Source organism: Panthera leo, chromosome E3 (genome assembly GCF_018350215.1).
Source record: "Panthera leo isolate Ple1 chromosome E3, P.leo_Ple1_pat1.1, whole genome shotgun sequence".
Lineage (NCBI taxonomy): Eukaryota > Metazoa > Chordata > Mammalia > Carnivora > Felidae > Panthera > Panthera leo.
Window position 1 is genome coordinate 23,026,627 of NC_056694.1, and position 16,903 is coordinate 23,043,529.

General features: G+C 45.0%; 1 protein-coding gene and 1 long non-coding RNA gene across 9 annotated transcripts in view; one reads left to right on the forward strand and one right to left on the reverse strand.

Moving 5' to 3' along the window:
* Positions 1-873: 873 nt before the first annotated feature.
* On the reverse strand, positions 874-13,279 carry LOC122210305. Of its 3 annotated transcripts, none has more exons than XR_006197998.1 (4): positions 13,182-13,279; positions 9,748-9,822; positions 8,614-8,746; positions 874-1,140 (listed from the first exon to the last, which is right to left on the reverse strand). It is a non-coding gene; the product is annotated as an uncharacterized LOC122210305 (long non-coding RNA). The 3 variants fall into 3 exon arrangements; XR_006197996.1 differs by having other exon boundaries at positions 9,743-9,822; XR_006197997.1 differs by lacking the exons at positions 8,614-8,746; positions 9,748-9,822.
* USP31 (ubiquitin specific peptidase 31) overlaps positions 12,366-16,903 on the forward strand; it is a 100,961-nt gene continuing 96,423 nt past the window's right edge. For 3 of the 6 annotated variants that reach the window (XM_042922929.1, XM_042922920.1, XM_042922921.1), the window contains exon 1: positions 12,366-12,992. In XM_042922929.1, coding sequence (XP_042778863.1) covers positions 12,366-12,992 — 627 coding nt within the window. Of the gene's footprint in view, positions 12,993-13,303; positions 13,607-14,817; positions 14,952-16,903 lie in introns of those variants that run through there. The other 3 variants (XM_042922923.1, XM_042922925.1, XM_042922927.1) reach the window with 3 other exon arrangements.

The following is a 16,903-nucleotide window of genomic DNA, read 5'->3' on the forward strand; positions in this document are numbered from 1 at the left end:
ACTTTATGTGTCAAATTGTTAGGGTCATGGGACACGCAAATATTTGGTCAAACAGTATACTGGGTGTTTTTGGATGAAAGTAACATTTAAATTGTTAGCCTGAGTGAAGCAGATTATTCTTCCTGATTTGGATGGGCCACATTCAATCAGTTGAAGGCCCAAATAAAACCCAAAGGTCAGCCTTCGCTCAATTAAGGGGAATTCCTCCTGTCTGACTATATGAGCTGGGATGTTGTTGTTGTTGTTGCTGTTTTTCCCCTGCCTTTGGACTTGAGCAAAAGCATTGGCTTTTCTTGCTGGCCTTTGGTTGGAAGTAGACCATTGGTTCTCTTGGGTTTCTAGCTTGATGACTACAAATCTTGGGACTTGTTAAACCTCCATAATCATGTGAGCCAATTACTTATAATAAATCTCTCCTTCTGTCTTTTGTTTCCCACAATCTCTGCTCCATCCTGTCTCTTGTTCTCTCTCTATATATATTAATGTATGTATATACACACACATGTCCTATCAGTTATGTTTCTCTGGAGAACCCTGATTACCACAAGGGGTTGCTTAATATCAACATGACTTATCCTTGATCAAGGTTAACCTTGGTTAAGGTAGTGGCTGCCAGCTCTCTGCACTCCAAAGTTGCTAATTTTCCCTTTCCACAATTTTTCATTGGAAATGAGTCACTAAGTCGAGCCCACATTCAAGGAATAAATATATTTTTAAATTTCCTATCACTGTAGCAAGAAGATAATCAGTGTTGCCATAAATAGAGGGCGAATATAAAAATGAAGAGAGGAAAACAAAACAATCTAATTAAAATCTATCCAGATAGCTTGTCTGGTTACCCAACTATAAGTAACAAATTACCCCACAACCTAATGGGTTAAAACAACACAATAATTTATTTTGTCCGTGAGTCTGTAACCTGGGCAGGGCTTGGAAGGGACGACTTGTCTCTGCTGTACAGGCATCACTGGGTGGATTACCCACTTCCGGGATTGCTCACTTGCACGGCTGGCAGGTTGGTGCTGGTTTTCAGCTGGAGCTCAGCCAGGGCCTGGAGCTCAGGACTTTGGGCTTGGTTCCTCGTGGGCCTCTCAGTGTGGCCTGGGCTTCCTCATGGCATGGGTTCCAACAGTGAATATCCTAAGAAAGAACCAGAGAGACAAAATGTATATTGTGCTTTATGATCTGGCCTCAGAAGTCATATAGTGTCATTGTTGAATTCTGCTAGTCAAGAGAGTCATAAATGCCCACCAAGTTTCCAAAGGGAGCGGGGCATAGATTCTACCTCTCACCGGGGAGTAGCAAGGTTCCCAAAGATCACGTGGGATGTAAACTACAAAGTATTCCAACAGTGTTGCCTACTTAAGGCTCTGGACTAGAGTCCTGTTCCATTGGTGTTTAAAAAGAGAGAGGGGTGGGGCGCCTGGGTGGCTCAGTCGGTTAAGTGTCCAACTTCAGCTCAGGTCATGATCTCGCACTCCGTGAGTTCAAGCCCCGCATCGGGCTCTGTGCTGACAGCTCAGAGCCTGGAGCCTGTTTCGGATTCTGTGTCTCCCTCTCTCTCTGACCCTCCCCTGTTCATGCTCTGACTCTCTCTGTCTCAAAAATAAATAAATGTTAAAAAAAATTTTTTTAAATGTTTAAAAAAAAAATAAAAAGAGAGAGTGGTGCCTGGGTGGCTCAGTTGATTAAGAGTTTGACTTCAGCTCAGGTCATGATCTCACGGTTCATGGGTTTGAGACTCACTGCATCATTGCACATGTGTTTCTGTCTCCTTGGGGTTCCCTTACTCCCTTCTCTGCCTAGAAAATTCATTTTCACTTCTTTCAAACCCAGCTCATTCTCTGAGGCAAGAATAATAACATCCTCTTTGTTCTAGCCCTTATTTATCCCTTGCATTACAATTTCTCTGAGACTTGTTTGGCTTTCCACGTTCACTCACTATATTTTGAATCCCTAAAGCATAAGAACCACAAGTAATTTATAATTATAAATTTTTGTCCATTTTACTTCTTGTTGTAACACCCTACCCCCACTATATTTCCTATCTGGCCAACTCCTATTCATCCTTAAAAACCCAGTCTGGCTAACACTTTCTAAATGAAGTGCTTGTTATCTCCTCCCAACTGAATTACTGATTTCATCTTCTGTAATCTCACAGGATCTCATTTGCATCTCTAGGACAATCAATGTCTGGGTGTTAGAATGCAATTCTTTAGATGGATGCCAATCATTCAGGGCTGGGAATAAGTTAAATCATCCTTGTCCTAGACCAGTTCCCCAGCACCAGACCCTGAGATGAGAATTTGTGTGAAGTGATTTATTCAGGAAGACCTCTTAGAAGAAACTCGTTAAGAGGTGAGGGGAACAGGTCATGGAAAAGGAAGAAGTCAAGGAAGGATGGGATCAGGGGAAAGGTCTCAGGAAGAGTATCTTTAGTCTAATCCTGGAGGGAGTTCTGGAATGTTCCACCTCATGACTTGTCATGACTGGAGGCAGGGAAGCTAGCTTCCACACTCCCGCACTGTCATTGGCTGAGGGCCATCCCAGAAAACATAAACCCTAGGCACTTCCAGGTTTCTGTGTGAGCAGACAACCCAGTGGCAGTAGCCCAAAAGCAGGTGCCAGAAGACAATCACAGGTGCAGCCATTTGTAGTAAAGTACACAGCTGGGGATGGGCACACAGAAAAGGCAAAAGGATCCCACAGGTTCCAGGTAGGGCACCAGCTACAATCTTGGATCTTAGTGAATGTCCTTGGAGACAAGAAATGGGTAGGGAGCAGGGGAGGCCATCACCACACCAATGATGACAGAGTCACAAATTGAGGAATATATTTAACTTGCCTCCATGGCCCTGAGCTAAAATGAAAATAAAACCATGAGATAATTTTTTGTAAGGTTTTGCTAGTAAACTGGAAAACATGGGTGATTTTCTAAAAGATAAAATGACTGAAATTAATTCAAGAGGAGAAAGAAAATTCAGACAGGCCAATATTCATGGATGAAAATTACAAAATATTTCAAAGAACTGCCTGCTCTACCAGAACTAGAGAGTAAATTAGGTGAATTTTATAGTCCTTTGAAAACACATCCTTTGAAAACAGGTCCAGACCTAAAGAAATAGGGACATTTCACAATTGTGTTTAAAGAGCTGGTAAAACGGAAACCTGACAAGGATACTGAGCACACACACATGGCCTTCAGGCTGGCTTTCTTATAAAAATAGATATAAAATTCTGTATGAAATGTTATCAAGCAGACAAAGCAATACGCTTGATGTTACCAGTATGGTGCACCACAGGAATAGGTTACAGTGGGCATTTGTCATTTCGGGCTGCCTGGCATTCAGTGGTGCTCCTTTTGGAGGGAATCTCAAGATAGAGGGGAGGCAGGTCAGTCTCCCACGAGGGAAGCTATAGGGCATTATGGTCCTTTCCCTATGTCTCAGCAGCTCATGACCAGAACTAGGATCTAGCCCAATCAGTGGATGCTTCCACTTTGGGCTTAGGATTTTGAAGCCGTGATAGCAAAAGTTCAAGGACAATCAGATATTATTCAAGATTATTCAGAGTGGCTATGGCAGAACCAAGAGTCCAGAGTGTGGCTGCCACCGTCAAATGGTGGTAACAGTCTTGCTGGCAGTAGCATGTTCAGCATCATCGATGGTGCGATCTTAGGTAGAATTTTCTGGAGCAGGTCTCTGGCTACAACGTACTTTCTTCTTTGGTTTCCCAGTCTGATTCTGAAGCTTTTCTGAGTGTTCTGTGAGTTGCTTTATAGCCACCCTTCCAAGAAACCCTTTTTCTGCTTAAATTAGCTAAAATAGTTTACGTTGTTCGTTACCCAAAACCTATGATGGGTAACCATCAAAACCCTAGAGGAGAAAGCAGGAAAAGACCTCTCTGACCTCAGCCGTAGCAATCTCTTACTTGACACATCCCCAAAGGCAAGGGAATTAAAAGCAAAAATGAACTACTGGGGCCTTATGAAGATAAAAAGCTTCTGCACAGCAAAGGAAACAACCAACAAAACTAAAAGGCAACCAACGGAATGGGAAAAGATATTTGCAAATGACATATCAGACAAAGGGCTAGTATCCAAAATCTATGAAGAGCTCCCCAAACTCCACACCCGAAAAACAAATAACCCAGTGAAGCAATGGGCAGAAAACATGAATAGACACTTCTCTAAAAGAAGACATCCGGATGGCCAACAGGCACATGAAAAGATGCTCAACGTCGCTCCTCATCAGGGAAATACAAATCAAAACCACACTCAGATATCACCTCACGCCAGTCAGAGTGGCCAAAATGAACAAATCAGGAGACTACAGATGCTGGAGAGGATGTGGAGAAACGGGAACCCTCTTGCACTGTTGGTGGGAATGCAAATCGGTGCAGCCGCTCTGGAAAACAGTGTGGAGGTTCCTCAGAAAATTAAAAATAGACCTACCCTATGACCCAGCAATAGCACTGCTAGGAATTGACCCAAGGGATACAGGAGTACTGATGCATAGGGGCACTTGTACCCCAATGTTTATAGCTGCACTTTCAACAATAGCCAAATTGTGGAAAGAGCCTAAATGTCCATCAACTGATGAATGGATAAAGAAATTGTGGTTTATATACACAATGGAGTACTACGTGGCAATGAGAAAGAATGAAATATGGCCCTTTGTAGCAACGTGGACGGAACTGGAGAGTGTGATACTAAGTGAAATAAACCATACAGAGAAAGACAGATACCGTATGTTTTCACTCTTATGTGGATCCTGAGAAACTTAACAGAAACCCATGGGGGAAGGGAAGGAAGAAAAAAAAAAGAGGTTAGAGTGGAAGAGAGCCAAAGCATAAGAGACTCTTAAAAACTGAGAACAAACTGAGGGTTGATGGGGGCTGGGCGAGAGGGGAGGGTGGGTGATGGGTATTGAGGAGGGCACCTTTTGGGATGAGCACTGGGTGTTGTATGGAAACCAATTTGACAATAAACTTCATATATTGAAAAAAAATTATTTAAAAAAAAGATTAACTTGTGTTAGGCATCAGTGAAAATTGTGGAACTGGAAAATCTAAATTCCCTCCACAAAACTAACAAAAACTGTCATAGTCAGCTTTGTCACAACTCTGCAGAATACTTGAAAGTTTATAAAATCCAAGCAAACATCTATAAAGAAAAATATGATCAAAAGAAAAAAAAAAGCAAAAAAAAAAAAAAAAACAAACCTATGATGGGTATACAGGTCAAAGGTTAAAAAAAAAAAAAACACAGAAACAAAACCAAAACCAAACAAATATATGCCCATCACTGTTGATGCCCAGAGGGCATTTGGTAAAATTCAAGATCCATTTCTGATAATAACACTTTCTGAAGGAGGAAGAAATGGATACCACTTTAATGCAATAAATAATATATATCTCAAACCAAAAGCAAGCATCATGCTTAATGGTAAAACACTGGAAGCCTTGCTGTTAATGTCAGGAACAATGCAGGCTTTCCCACTCTCATTAATATTACTTAACAGAATTCCAGATGGGCAATTAGATGAGAAAAGCATAAAGATAAGGTACAAGTATTATAAAGGAAGAGGCCAAGTTATTATCTCCTGCATTGATATGAATTCCTGAAAAACTCCAGAGCATCAACGGAAAATTCTGAGGAAGAACTAAAGTAAATCAAGGTGGCTTGTTACAAAAATAACTGTCTTGGGGTGCCTGGGTGGCTCAGTCTGTTAAGCTTCCGACCTCTTGATTTCGGCTCAGGTCATGATCTCAGGGTCATGAGACTGAGCCCCACACCAGGCTCCTGCTGAGCATGAAGCTCATTTGAGACCCTCTCTCTTTCTCCCTTTGCCCCTCTCCCTGCTCAGATGTTCTCTCTCTCTCAAAAAAAAAAAACAAAAACAAAAAACTTTGTGGGCACCTGGGTGGCTCAGTCAGTTAAGCATCTGACTTTGGCTCAGGTCATGATCTCACGGTTAGTGAGTTCAAGTCCTGCATCAGGCTATCAGTGCAGAGCCTGCTTCGGATCCTCTGTCACCTTCTCTTTCTGCCCCTCCCCTGCTCCTGAGCACGCACCCTTTCCCTCTTTCAAAAATAAACATTAAAAAAAAAAAAATTAAAACAGGGTGCCTGGGTGGCTCAGTAGGTTAAGCTTCTGACTTCAGCTCAGGTCATGATCTCATGGTTTGTGAGTTTGAGTCCCACACTGGGTTCTGTGCTGACAGCTCAGAACCTGGAGCCTGCTTCAGATTCTGTGTCTCCCTCTTTCTCTCTTTGCCTCTGCATCACTTGTGTTCTCTCTTTCTCAAAAATAAATAAATAAAACTTAAAAAAATTAAAACAAAGAACCAAAAAATTTTGTCCTAGAGACAACAGAAAATATAATATCCCATTCATAATAGCAACAGAGAGGAATAAACTCATTAATATTACACAGACCTATGGAAGGAAACTATACTATTTTGAGAGACATTAAAAGTCCTTGTATAATTTTTAAAAGACATACTTTATTCTCAGATAAGAAGATAAATATTGTGATGATGTCAACTTTCTTTAAATTAATCTATATAAATTAATTCCCCCAAAGGATTAAATTCATCTGAGAGAAAAAGCAAACAGCCAATAAAATACTGAGAGGTATGATCCTACCAAACATGGCAATATATTCTAAACCCATCTTATAGAGACACATCAATGAACTAGAACAGAATTTTTCAGAACTTAAATGTGTGTGGACTTTAATATGTGATAAAAAGTGACATTATAAAAGAGTGGGGAAAGGTTAGATAATTTTTTATAATGGTGCTGAGACAGCTGCCTAGCCATATAGGGTGGGGAAAAGGCAAGATCCCTACCTCATTTCTCACACAAAAATAAATTTCATACGGAGCCAACATTACAAGTAAAACAAAGGAAAGAAATATAAAGCATAGTAGCACTAAATGAAAACATTCTAAGTATTCTTATGATTTTGGAGTGGGGAAAGGCTGTTTTCTTAATCATGTATTCAAAAAAAAATCAGAAACTTTTATGAAAAAAACTGATCAACCTGACCATATAAAATAACTAAAATTTTCTATTTGATATGAAAACATTATAAATGTGGTAAAAGGTAAATAACCAACTGGTATAGACCAAGGAATAATGTAATTCATCTGCCAGGTGCTTTTATTAGCAGACATTTATAAAAGGAACACATCAAAGAAGAAATGGACACATGATATGGACAGGTAAATCATACCACTAAAAGTACAAATTGCTAAAAAAAAAAAAAAAGGGCATCACTTAGTCATTTTCTTGACTGTAAACAACAGAAACTGACACAGGTTAGTTTCAGCAGTAAAGGAATTTATAGGAAGCCTATCAGGCTAGCTCACACAATAAACAGAGCCAGAGAAACAGGCTTGGGCAGAAACCTAGGGAGGCAGACACCAGTAAGAACTTGCCTCTAGAGCAGCCAGTTGGACCCTCACTGCCACCACTGGATCCTCTGCTGAATACAGAGCCACCAGATTCACTAATTTGCTGTATTGTCTCCAACTAACCTTATGTAGATACTTCCAGAGCCAAGGCCCAAGTGGAAGCATCTGATTGCCCTTGCTTTAGGTCACCTGGGCTCTGGCAACCTGCTCCCCAGCTCCTGCCCATTTTTCACAGTGGGAGCCTGCACTGTCCTAATTTGGGATCCTTTCCAAATAGGAAGTCTGTTTATCTAATTTTTTTAATGTTATGTTATTTATTTATTTAGAGAGTGTGTGAGCAGGGGAGGAGGACGAGGTAGAGGAGGAAGAGGAGGAGGAGGAGGAGGAGGAGGAGGAGGAGGAGGAGGAGGAGGAGGAGGAGGAGGAGAGAATCCCAAGCAGGCTCTGCGGTGTGAGCACAGAACCCGATGCAGGGCTCAAACTCACAAACTGGGAGATCAAACCTGAGCCGAAATCAAGAGGTGGATGCTTAACTGACTGAGCCACCCAGGCACCCCAGAAGTCTTTTTAGATGTTAGCTAGCTGAAACAACAGTACGGAATGTTCTACTTCATTTCTACAAATAGGAACACATTAACAGGACATCTTCTGTTCCTCGAATTTGCCAGTATAAAAAAGACAGAAAAACTCAGCGCTGTCTTGGGACCGGAAAATATGTGCTCCCCAATCATTGTTGGCAGGATAAAACCTTTCTGGAGGTCAGCTTGACAATAGGTGTCAACATATGAAATGTGCATACCCTTTGATCCGAGGTATCAGTTTACGGAAATGGTTGCAGGGATGGACTAAGTTTGGATCATGATGAGAGTCACTGCATTGCTCTTTCTAATTTGTGTTTCCCTGGTTCAGCAGGGGTAAGCGGTGGGTACAGAGAGGGACGTGGAAGATTTACTATAGAATGTTGTTACGTTGTTTGGTGTGGGTCTTAAAAGAAAGACCATCTGCATGCTCCAATTAGGAATTATTTTCCAACCGTGTTCTGGCCAAGATAGGTAGGTTGGCTTTGGGGCTTTGTGGGACCAATAAACCTGTAATGGTGGGAGAGGCCAGACTGGGAAGGGGGTCACGTGTCCCACTAAGGAGTTTAGATGTATGGCTTCCAAATACATCTGTATGCTATTACGATGGCTACCTTACTAGATGTCCAATAATGAATAAGATGGCCTCTCCTGGGTGGAAGCCTACACTCCAGGGCAGGTGACAGATTGTAAGCTGACTTCTACTGTGGTAACATTACTGTCATGACTGAGAGGTGCCAAGAGAGCCTGCAGAAGGAACAAAGACAGGTTAGTTAAGCGGAGGCCCAAGGAAAGGTGTTTGGGACAGAGGAAACAGCTTGAGCAAAGGCCTACGTGTCTTCCCACCTGCCTGAGGGTGCTGAAGGAAGACCAAGACATTCCATCCTGCTGGGGACTGGAGGGCAACTCCAGCACGAGAAAATCAGAGAGAACTGTATTTTAGTGGATTCCAGTGGAAACCAGCCTCAGGTTTGCAGCTGAACTACACTGATTACATTGTGGATTTTGCTACATGCTGGCAGGAAAATGTGTAAGTGGCATCCGGGCTAGGGGAGGAGGCGATGTTCAATGCGGATGAGCCCGAGCTTGCCTCTGTCTGGTGGTGCTAAGCCAAAGAAGTCAGATCTGGTGATGGGCTCAGCCCTAATTTTTTTTAAAGCACACAGTGAGATGGCATTCCACGTGGCTTGCTTGGACTGGAGAGGAAGGCTTAGGCAATGGGGTCATATTCAGGCTAAGGCTCCAGTATAAAGAGAAACAGCGTGGTCAACTTCCACTGATCTTTGACTTCCAGTTTAGTAAATTTAAAAAAGTAGCGTTTGTTAGCACCTGCTGTCTGCCAGCCATGTGTGACAGTAAAACAAAAGCATGATGACCTGGAAAGCAGTCAGCTGGACAGTCACGTGGACAAGGCCTGTTGGTAGATAAGGTCAAGGATCGTGTACAGCAGCTAGGAGAAAGCTCAGTGTTGACCAATTCCATATCTGTCTTGGGTTTAAATACCTACCCCTGATTAAAGTTGCTCAGTGTCTTAGTTTGGATTGTCCTTAGACCAGAGCCTGAGACAAAGACCTGGGTGCAGGTAGTGTATTTGGGAGGTGATCCTGGAAGCTAGAGTGAGGGAGTAGAGTAGGAAGAGGAAGACAGGGAAAGCGAGAAATCCAAGAAAGGGTGCCTTATTGAAGGTGGGCAACTGGGGCTCCATCCCTTTGGGAACTCTCTGAAGAATTCTGTTAGGTGCACCTTACAGTTGTCTCTCCAAAGGCTGAGATTCCTGGGAGCTTATCCAGTGACTGGTATTTCCCACTGGGTGAAGGTTGTCCCTGTTGGGGGAGGAAGAGTTGTTAATTCAAACTCCCCTCTGGTGAGAGTTCTTTGGCTTTGGAAAAAACCCTCCGGCAGGAAAGCAAAGAAGTAAACAGGAGGCATTTGAAGTGGGGATCATCACAGTGCAATGGTTTACACAGATTGTAGCGGTGGTTGAAATTGGAGATGGGCTCAGGGCATAAAATGTGGGGAGTGAAAAGCTTTTGCTATGCTCAATTTCTTTCTAAAGCAGTTTATTCATTCAACCAAACATTTATTAGAACCATGGTCAATGCTGGGCTCTATGGTCAGCAAAACAGATCTAGCCTCTGCCTTAAGAGCTGATAGTTTTTGGGGATTTTGAGCATGCAAGATGGTGCTATGAACATCTAAGTCCAAAATAAAGCAGTGCTAAAAAAAAAAATAAAATTAGAGAAAACTAATTGAGGGCTAACTTCTAAGTCAGTTTGACACTTAAGGAGACCACAGCTCCAAGACCCTTCCCACTGCCTAGAAACAAGCTAGTAAGCAAGCAAACAAACTTATAACACAATGGCTGGGTATTGTGATAAAGTGTTGTCCAACTGCTTGAAATTCCACTAAAAGCGATTCCTTCCTTTTGTCCCTCCCTCACCCATGAGTTTCATATTTGAAAAAAACTCAAACATGTCTGCAAAGGCCAAGGGCCATTGCATTCAAACTTCAGTATGAATGATCAGATTGCTTTCTTCCTGGTGCTCAGATGAGCTCAAGGTGTGGTGAAGAATGGATATTTGAGTAGGAGGTGGGGATGTTGGTGATTTGGAGGCTAGTGCAGAGCACCCTGGGGGGTGTCACCATACAGTCCCTGTTTACTTGGTGTGGGTCGCTCTGGCAAAAGCCATTTACTCTGAAATTTGTTGTAAGGTGGATTTTTGTTTTAAAAAGGAGAAGGGTTCGCCCTTCCCTGATTTCTCTCTTATATAGTAAACAGGACTCAGGCCAAAGGTTAGCAAAGAGGAGAATCTATAGAGAGGAGGTCACAAACCAGTTAATTTTGAGATGAAGGCAGCCCAAATATGTACTTAAAAAAAAATGTTTATTTTATTTTGAGAGAGGGAGAGAGAGAGAGGCAGGGAGAAAGGGAGAGAGAATCCCAAGCAGGCTCTGTGATGTCCGCACAGAGGCTGATGTAGGGCTCCACCTCCTGAACTAGTGAGATCATAACCTGAGTGGAAATCAAGAGTCTAATGCCTAAATGACTGAGCTACCCAGGAGCCCTAAGACATACTTTTCTCTTTTTTCTGCACTATTTTTTTGGCTGAAACATTTAAAAATAGGATTCCCAATTTCTCTTTAAGAAATTAGATGATCTGAGCCCTCGTTTTCACACGGGAACAACTGGATGGGGTTGAGAGTGGCAGCCACCCCCCTTAGAAAGATGTTGACTTGTAGTTGGTCAGTCCCCACCATTCCTTATATTCTCCCCAACACTGAGAACCAAGTCATTTGAAGTATTAATTGTCAATATGATGACTGAAACACCAAGATTCTTTGATATAACCCATCTTGGTCCCTGTGATTGTATGTGGGTCTGTGACCTTTCGTTTACAGGTCAAGCCTAGAGGCTTTGAAACAAATTTGGGTTTGAAATGGATACATCGTACCAATCTCAAAGGCATTGAGTTGAAAATTAAAGGAAATATTGCATGCTTAGCACAATGCTTGAAACATAGCAGCTATTATCAGCAACCGCGAGTAGAAAGTGCAAGAGGGCAGGCAGGAACTGTGTTAATGTCATACTTTGTCATATTCCCAGCGCCTACAGTGCCTGGCGTATGTTGAATGAATGAATGAAGGTAGAGCTCAGCGGGGCTTTAAAGGCAGGTCTGCAAAGGAAGGTAATTCTGAGTATACGGTTTCACTGCGACCACAACGTGCCACCTGGAAGACAAGCCTATTGGGGCGTGCCAGACTCGGTGATGGCGTTCGGGTAGGCGCGCAGGCGGTCCGGGTCCCTCGGGAGCCGGGCAGGACTGGCTTGCTCAGAACTGTTCAGGGCCATATCTGTCACTTCTTCCACGGTCTGGTAAGGGGCGGCAACCTGATCTCCGCACTTTCTCAAGGCCTCCGCCATCAGATCAGAGGACCGAGACCCACCCCTGGGGTCCATCCCCGGGCACGAGCCCAGCGCTGTCCACCTTGCTGGGACCGTGCCCACATTAGACATGGCCTCTCTTGGACTTCACAAAGCGGGACCGCCCCGGAGCCGAGAGTCATCTCGTCTGGCTGGAGGGGCATATCCATTCCCACAATAAACATGGCAGCCACAACGGCTTCAGCGCCGGGCGGGCGGCGCCGGGAGGCGGGTCACGTGAGCGGCCCAGCTGGGCGGATCGCGCGCGCGCCCGCCCGCCCCGCCGGCCGCCGCTCGCTCGCTGGCTCGCTCGGCGGCGCTCTGAGGTGTGCGGGGCGTCGAGCCCCCCGGCCCGGTGAGGCGCGGCGCGGCGGGATGCGGCGGCGGCCGTGGCGGGGCCGCGGGCCGGGCGGGCGGACGAGGTGATGAGCGTCGGCGGCCGCCATGTCCAAGGTAACGGCGCCCGGGCCCGGGCCGCCGGCTGCGGCGGGCGGGAAGGAGAAGCGCTCCTTCAGCAAGCGGCTGTTTCGGAGCGGCCGCGCGGGCGGCGGCGGCGGCGCGGGGGGCCCCGCGGGGCCCGGGCCGGCCGCGCCCGCCTCGCCCTCGTCGGCGCGCTCGGTGGGCAGCTTCATGAGCCGCGTCCTTAAGACGCTGTCCACGCTCTCGCACCTTAGCTCCGAGGGCGCCGCCCCGGACCGCGGCGGCCTCCGCAGCTGCTTCCCGCCCGGGCCGGCCGCCGCGCCCACGCCGCCGCCGTGTCCGCCGCCGCCCGCCTCGCCCGCGCCGCCCGCCTGCGCCGCCGAGCCGGTGCCCGGGGTGGCGGGGCTCCGGAACCACGGCAACACGTGCTTCATGAACGCCACGCTGCAGTGTCTCAGCAACACCGAGCTCTTCGCCGAGTATCTGGCGCTCGGCCAGTACCGGGCGGGGCGGCCCGAGCCCTCGCCTGACCCCGAGCAGCCTGTGGGCCGCGGCACGCAGGGCCAGGGCGAGGTCACCGAGCAGCTGGCGCACCTGGTGCGGGCCCTCTGGACCCTGGAGTACACCCCGCAGCACAGCCGCGACTTCAAGGTGAGCCCCGCCGCGTCCCCACCCCCAGGAGGGGGGCCCTGCCCCCTGCGTCCCTGGGGCACCCGGCTCCCCAGGTCTCCCTTCCATTCCTCCTTTCCTGGCGGCGCGGCGGGCCAACCAGCGCACGGGTCTAAAGAGGTGTGGGCCCCGAGTCTAGGACCGATGCCACTGTTTGTAAGGGAGACTCACCCATTCATTCTTCGAGTATTAAGGGCTTACTACGTGCCTGGCCCTGTGATGGGCCCTGGAGGGATATGGCAATGAACATGACTTCCTGCCTTCATTGAACTTACGTTCTTGGGGGTGGGCAAGTTGAGCCTGGGTTCAAATCCTCGTTCCGCCACAATGCTTTACTAGCATTGTGACCTCAGGCAAGTTTCTCATCCTCTCTGTGCCAGCTTCATCATCCGGTACTTACCTCATAGGTGGTTGTGAGCTGCAAACAAGTTGATATGTTGGGTTGAACCCTGTGAGATTACCCATTTTTGACCGTTTTTGACTTACAGATTGGCTCTTCTGTTAGGTTCAACCTGGTATGCAAATCGCTTCCATTGTGCATAGTACCATGTATATTTGCTGCGTTTATTCTCTTTATCATTACAGATTTTAGTAAGGTGAGGAGGTAATATCAGATAGTGGTTTGAAGAAATTAAAACTTGGTGATGTGATTGATGTGTTGGCGGGCTACTTTAAATGGGGAGGGGCAGGGTTAGGGTGGCGCTCTTGGAAGAGGCGAGGTTTGAACTGAGACTTGAGTAACCAGGGAGAGCCAGCCTTGAGGAGGTCAGGGGGAATTGCCTCCCAGGTATAAAAGTGTGAAAGCCTGAGAGCTTGGTGCACTCGAGGAACAGTGTAGCTCTGGGATCAGCAAACTCTTTCTGTAAAGGGCCATATAGTAAATGGTCAGGATGCAAAATGGAAGCTCTTATGTAGGTACTAAAAAACAAGAAAAAACAAACTTCCACAAAATGTTCATTGACTAAAATAAAAATATGGTGAGTGAATACTGTATTTTGCAATATAGGTCTACTAATGGGAGGAGTGTTTACCTTAATTGGAGTTCAAAATTAGCGTTCCCTATCTTCAGATTGATTACAAATATTTAGCTCTGCAAACTGCTCTTAGCTCTCTGGCCGTACAGAAACAAGCAGTGGACTAGATATGGCCCTTGGGTCCCCGTTTGCTGTCTGCGGGTGGAGCTGGAGGCGTAGTGAGCTCTGATGAGAGCGGAGTGGTAGCTGTGTAGGGCCATTTAGGCTGCACTAAGGAGATGGGCTCTTATTTTGAGCAAAAAAGAGGGGAAGATGATTTGAGATTGCAGGAGGGATACTTTGAGGTGGGGCATGGGTATGGTATTAAATAGAATGAAATCACACAGTGAGAAAGTTAATTCCTTTTCCATTCTGTCTGTCCTGATTATGCCCAAGAGAAGGTCTCAGCTTGGTGGTAGCCTGACTTTAACACCTCATGCTCACTCCCCCACCTTTTTGTTTTGTTTTGTTTTTTAAACAGAACAAGCTAAGTTTAGAGGCCTTGGCAGGCAGCAGTAGCTAGGATTTAATAAGGGTATGTTTTCATTGTGTTTGTTTTTACATTTGTCTTCTATCTGTGACAAATGGTACTGGTTTTTCATTGGTGCTGTGAAAGTGCCTTTCTAAAATTTATTTAAGTAAAAATAAATGATTTGATTAAAATATAAAATGATCTGAGGATTCAGCACTTGATTGAGGACCTGCTTTGTTGAGGAACAATACTGTCAGAGTGCACCCCTCCCCTTTTAATACATGTTATTTATATTTATTTATGTTCTGTTTTTCTTAAAAAGAAAAAATGACTGCTGTTTGATCTTGGAAATTTCAATGGAAATACTTGACTGGGATAGGGACTGGAAAAAAATGAGATCAGTGTCAGAGATCTCAAAATAAGAAAGTAGGAGAGAATGGCAACCAACCCGCTACTGTAAGTCTTTTTTCTTCTTCTGTTTTTTCCTCTTTGCTTATAGTTGCCTGTCAGTAGCCACAGCAAATTGCAAACTTTTCAAGGTCAGAACCCAGTGTTTTAAGTTTGGTTTTCTACTCTTTCCAAAATATAAAAATCAATTCCTCCAGCATTTTTGTATGTGAACATTTCCATTGCTTTTTAAAAGGTTGTCTTTTTTTTTTTTTTAATCCATTAAAAAGCTGTGAACAGAAATGGGTCAATAATTCTAGAAATGCGGAGGCTGATTTTTAAGCATGCTTTGGCAAAGTTGAACAGATTCTTAGAGGCCCTATTTTTAAAAAATATAATCTTCTGAACCCTTAGTAGATTTCACGTTGCATTCATTCATTCACTTCCCATTTATTAAGGGTTTACTCAATCAGTTAGGAATGCATTCAGCACAAGAAAGAGGAAGCCCCAATGATGATGCCTTAAGCAATAAAGATGTTGAAATAGCTCACACAGTAAGTCTGGAGGTAGGTGTTCTAATGTACAATGGCTTGAAGAGCTCAACAGGGTCTCAGACTATTTCTGTGTTTCTGCTCTGTTGTCCTTGGCTATTTTGTCCCTTTGGCTTTTTATCCTTAATGTTTGTCAAGGTAGGAAGGCACTGGGAAAGTAAGTTTTTCCAGAAGCGCCCCCTCAGCAGGCTTTTGCTGACATCTCATTGACTTACAGCCATGTCAGTTGGCCACCTCTGGCTGCCATGGAGGCTGGAAGGTGGCTATTTGGGTTTTCTTGGCTTAATAGAGAAGTTGAATAAAGGAGGAGTTTGCCTCAGGGGCAGCCCGCCAAAGTGTGAGGCACTTTTATTTCAGAAACACACTGTACTTGCCTGTGAAGAATTAAGTCCAGTGAGACTTGGTACATTCCCCAAAACATCACTTCTTATACTTTACTGTGCACGTAATCGTGGACGTCTCGTCACAAAGCTGATTTAGATTTGGTGGAGATGGGGTGGGGCCTGAAGTTCTGAGATTTCTATCAAGCTCCCAGGTGATGCTGATGGTCCACGGAACACTCTTGCTCTGGAGAACAAGTCAAGCATCACAGAGAAGTGGTCTGCAGGATGAAGAGAAATTAGCCAGGCAGAGAAGAGGGGGTGGCGTGAAAGGGCATGCGGTTTTGGAGGAACAGACATTTGGTGGCTGGTTACACCATGAAGAGCAGTGGGGGTGCTGAAAGTCTGGGAGAAGTATGTTATGTGGATTGTGAATGGCTTTGTAGGCTATGCTGGTTTGGACACTGTTCTCTGGAAGTTGAGAATCCAGGGCTGATTTTTAAGCAGGAGAGTGGTGGAATCAGACTCTTCCTCCTCCTCCTCCTCCCTCTTCCTCCTCCTCCCCTTCTTCCTTCTCCTCCTCCTCCTCTTTTTGCCCCTGAATTAGGTAAGCCTAGTGACACTGTGGAGGATTACTTTTTCCCCCCAAAATGTTTTATTACAGCCATATTTGATGGGTATTATTTTAAGCATAAAGAAAGTTGAGTTGAACACCAAGAAGGTGAGTGCGAGGTATACGTGTTACCACAGCCCTTTGCCTGTATGTGGCAGACATTGGTGTTCCATGCGGATACTCTTTCCCTGAGCTCACATTCAGCCTCAGAATCCTGCCCAATTCTGGGCTCCAGGCAGTCACTACCAGTTGATTGGAGTTGGCAGAGAAGATGAAACCAATTTGCCATCTTGAGAGTTTGCCTTGAGGTCTCGAAAAGCACTTAGTATGTCTTTGAGTATGCTTTTATCGTCTTAAAACTTCCTTAAGTTACTACTGATTTTCTTTGTAAGTTTTCCAATTAGAGTTCTTTCTTGATTCCTAACCACTTTGATTTATTTGAGGTTTAGGAGCTTGCCAGGTAGACAGATTCTTGGTTTTGGATGAGCTACTAGATGGTTGTTAAGGTTGGCCTTTCATTTTCCAAAATGAAATGGA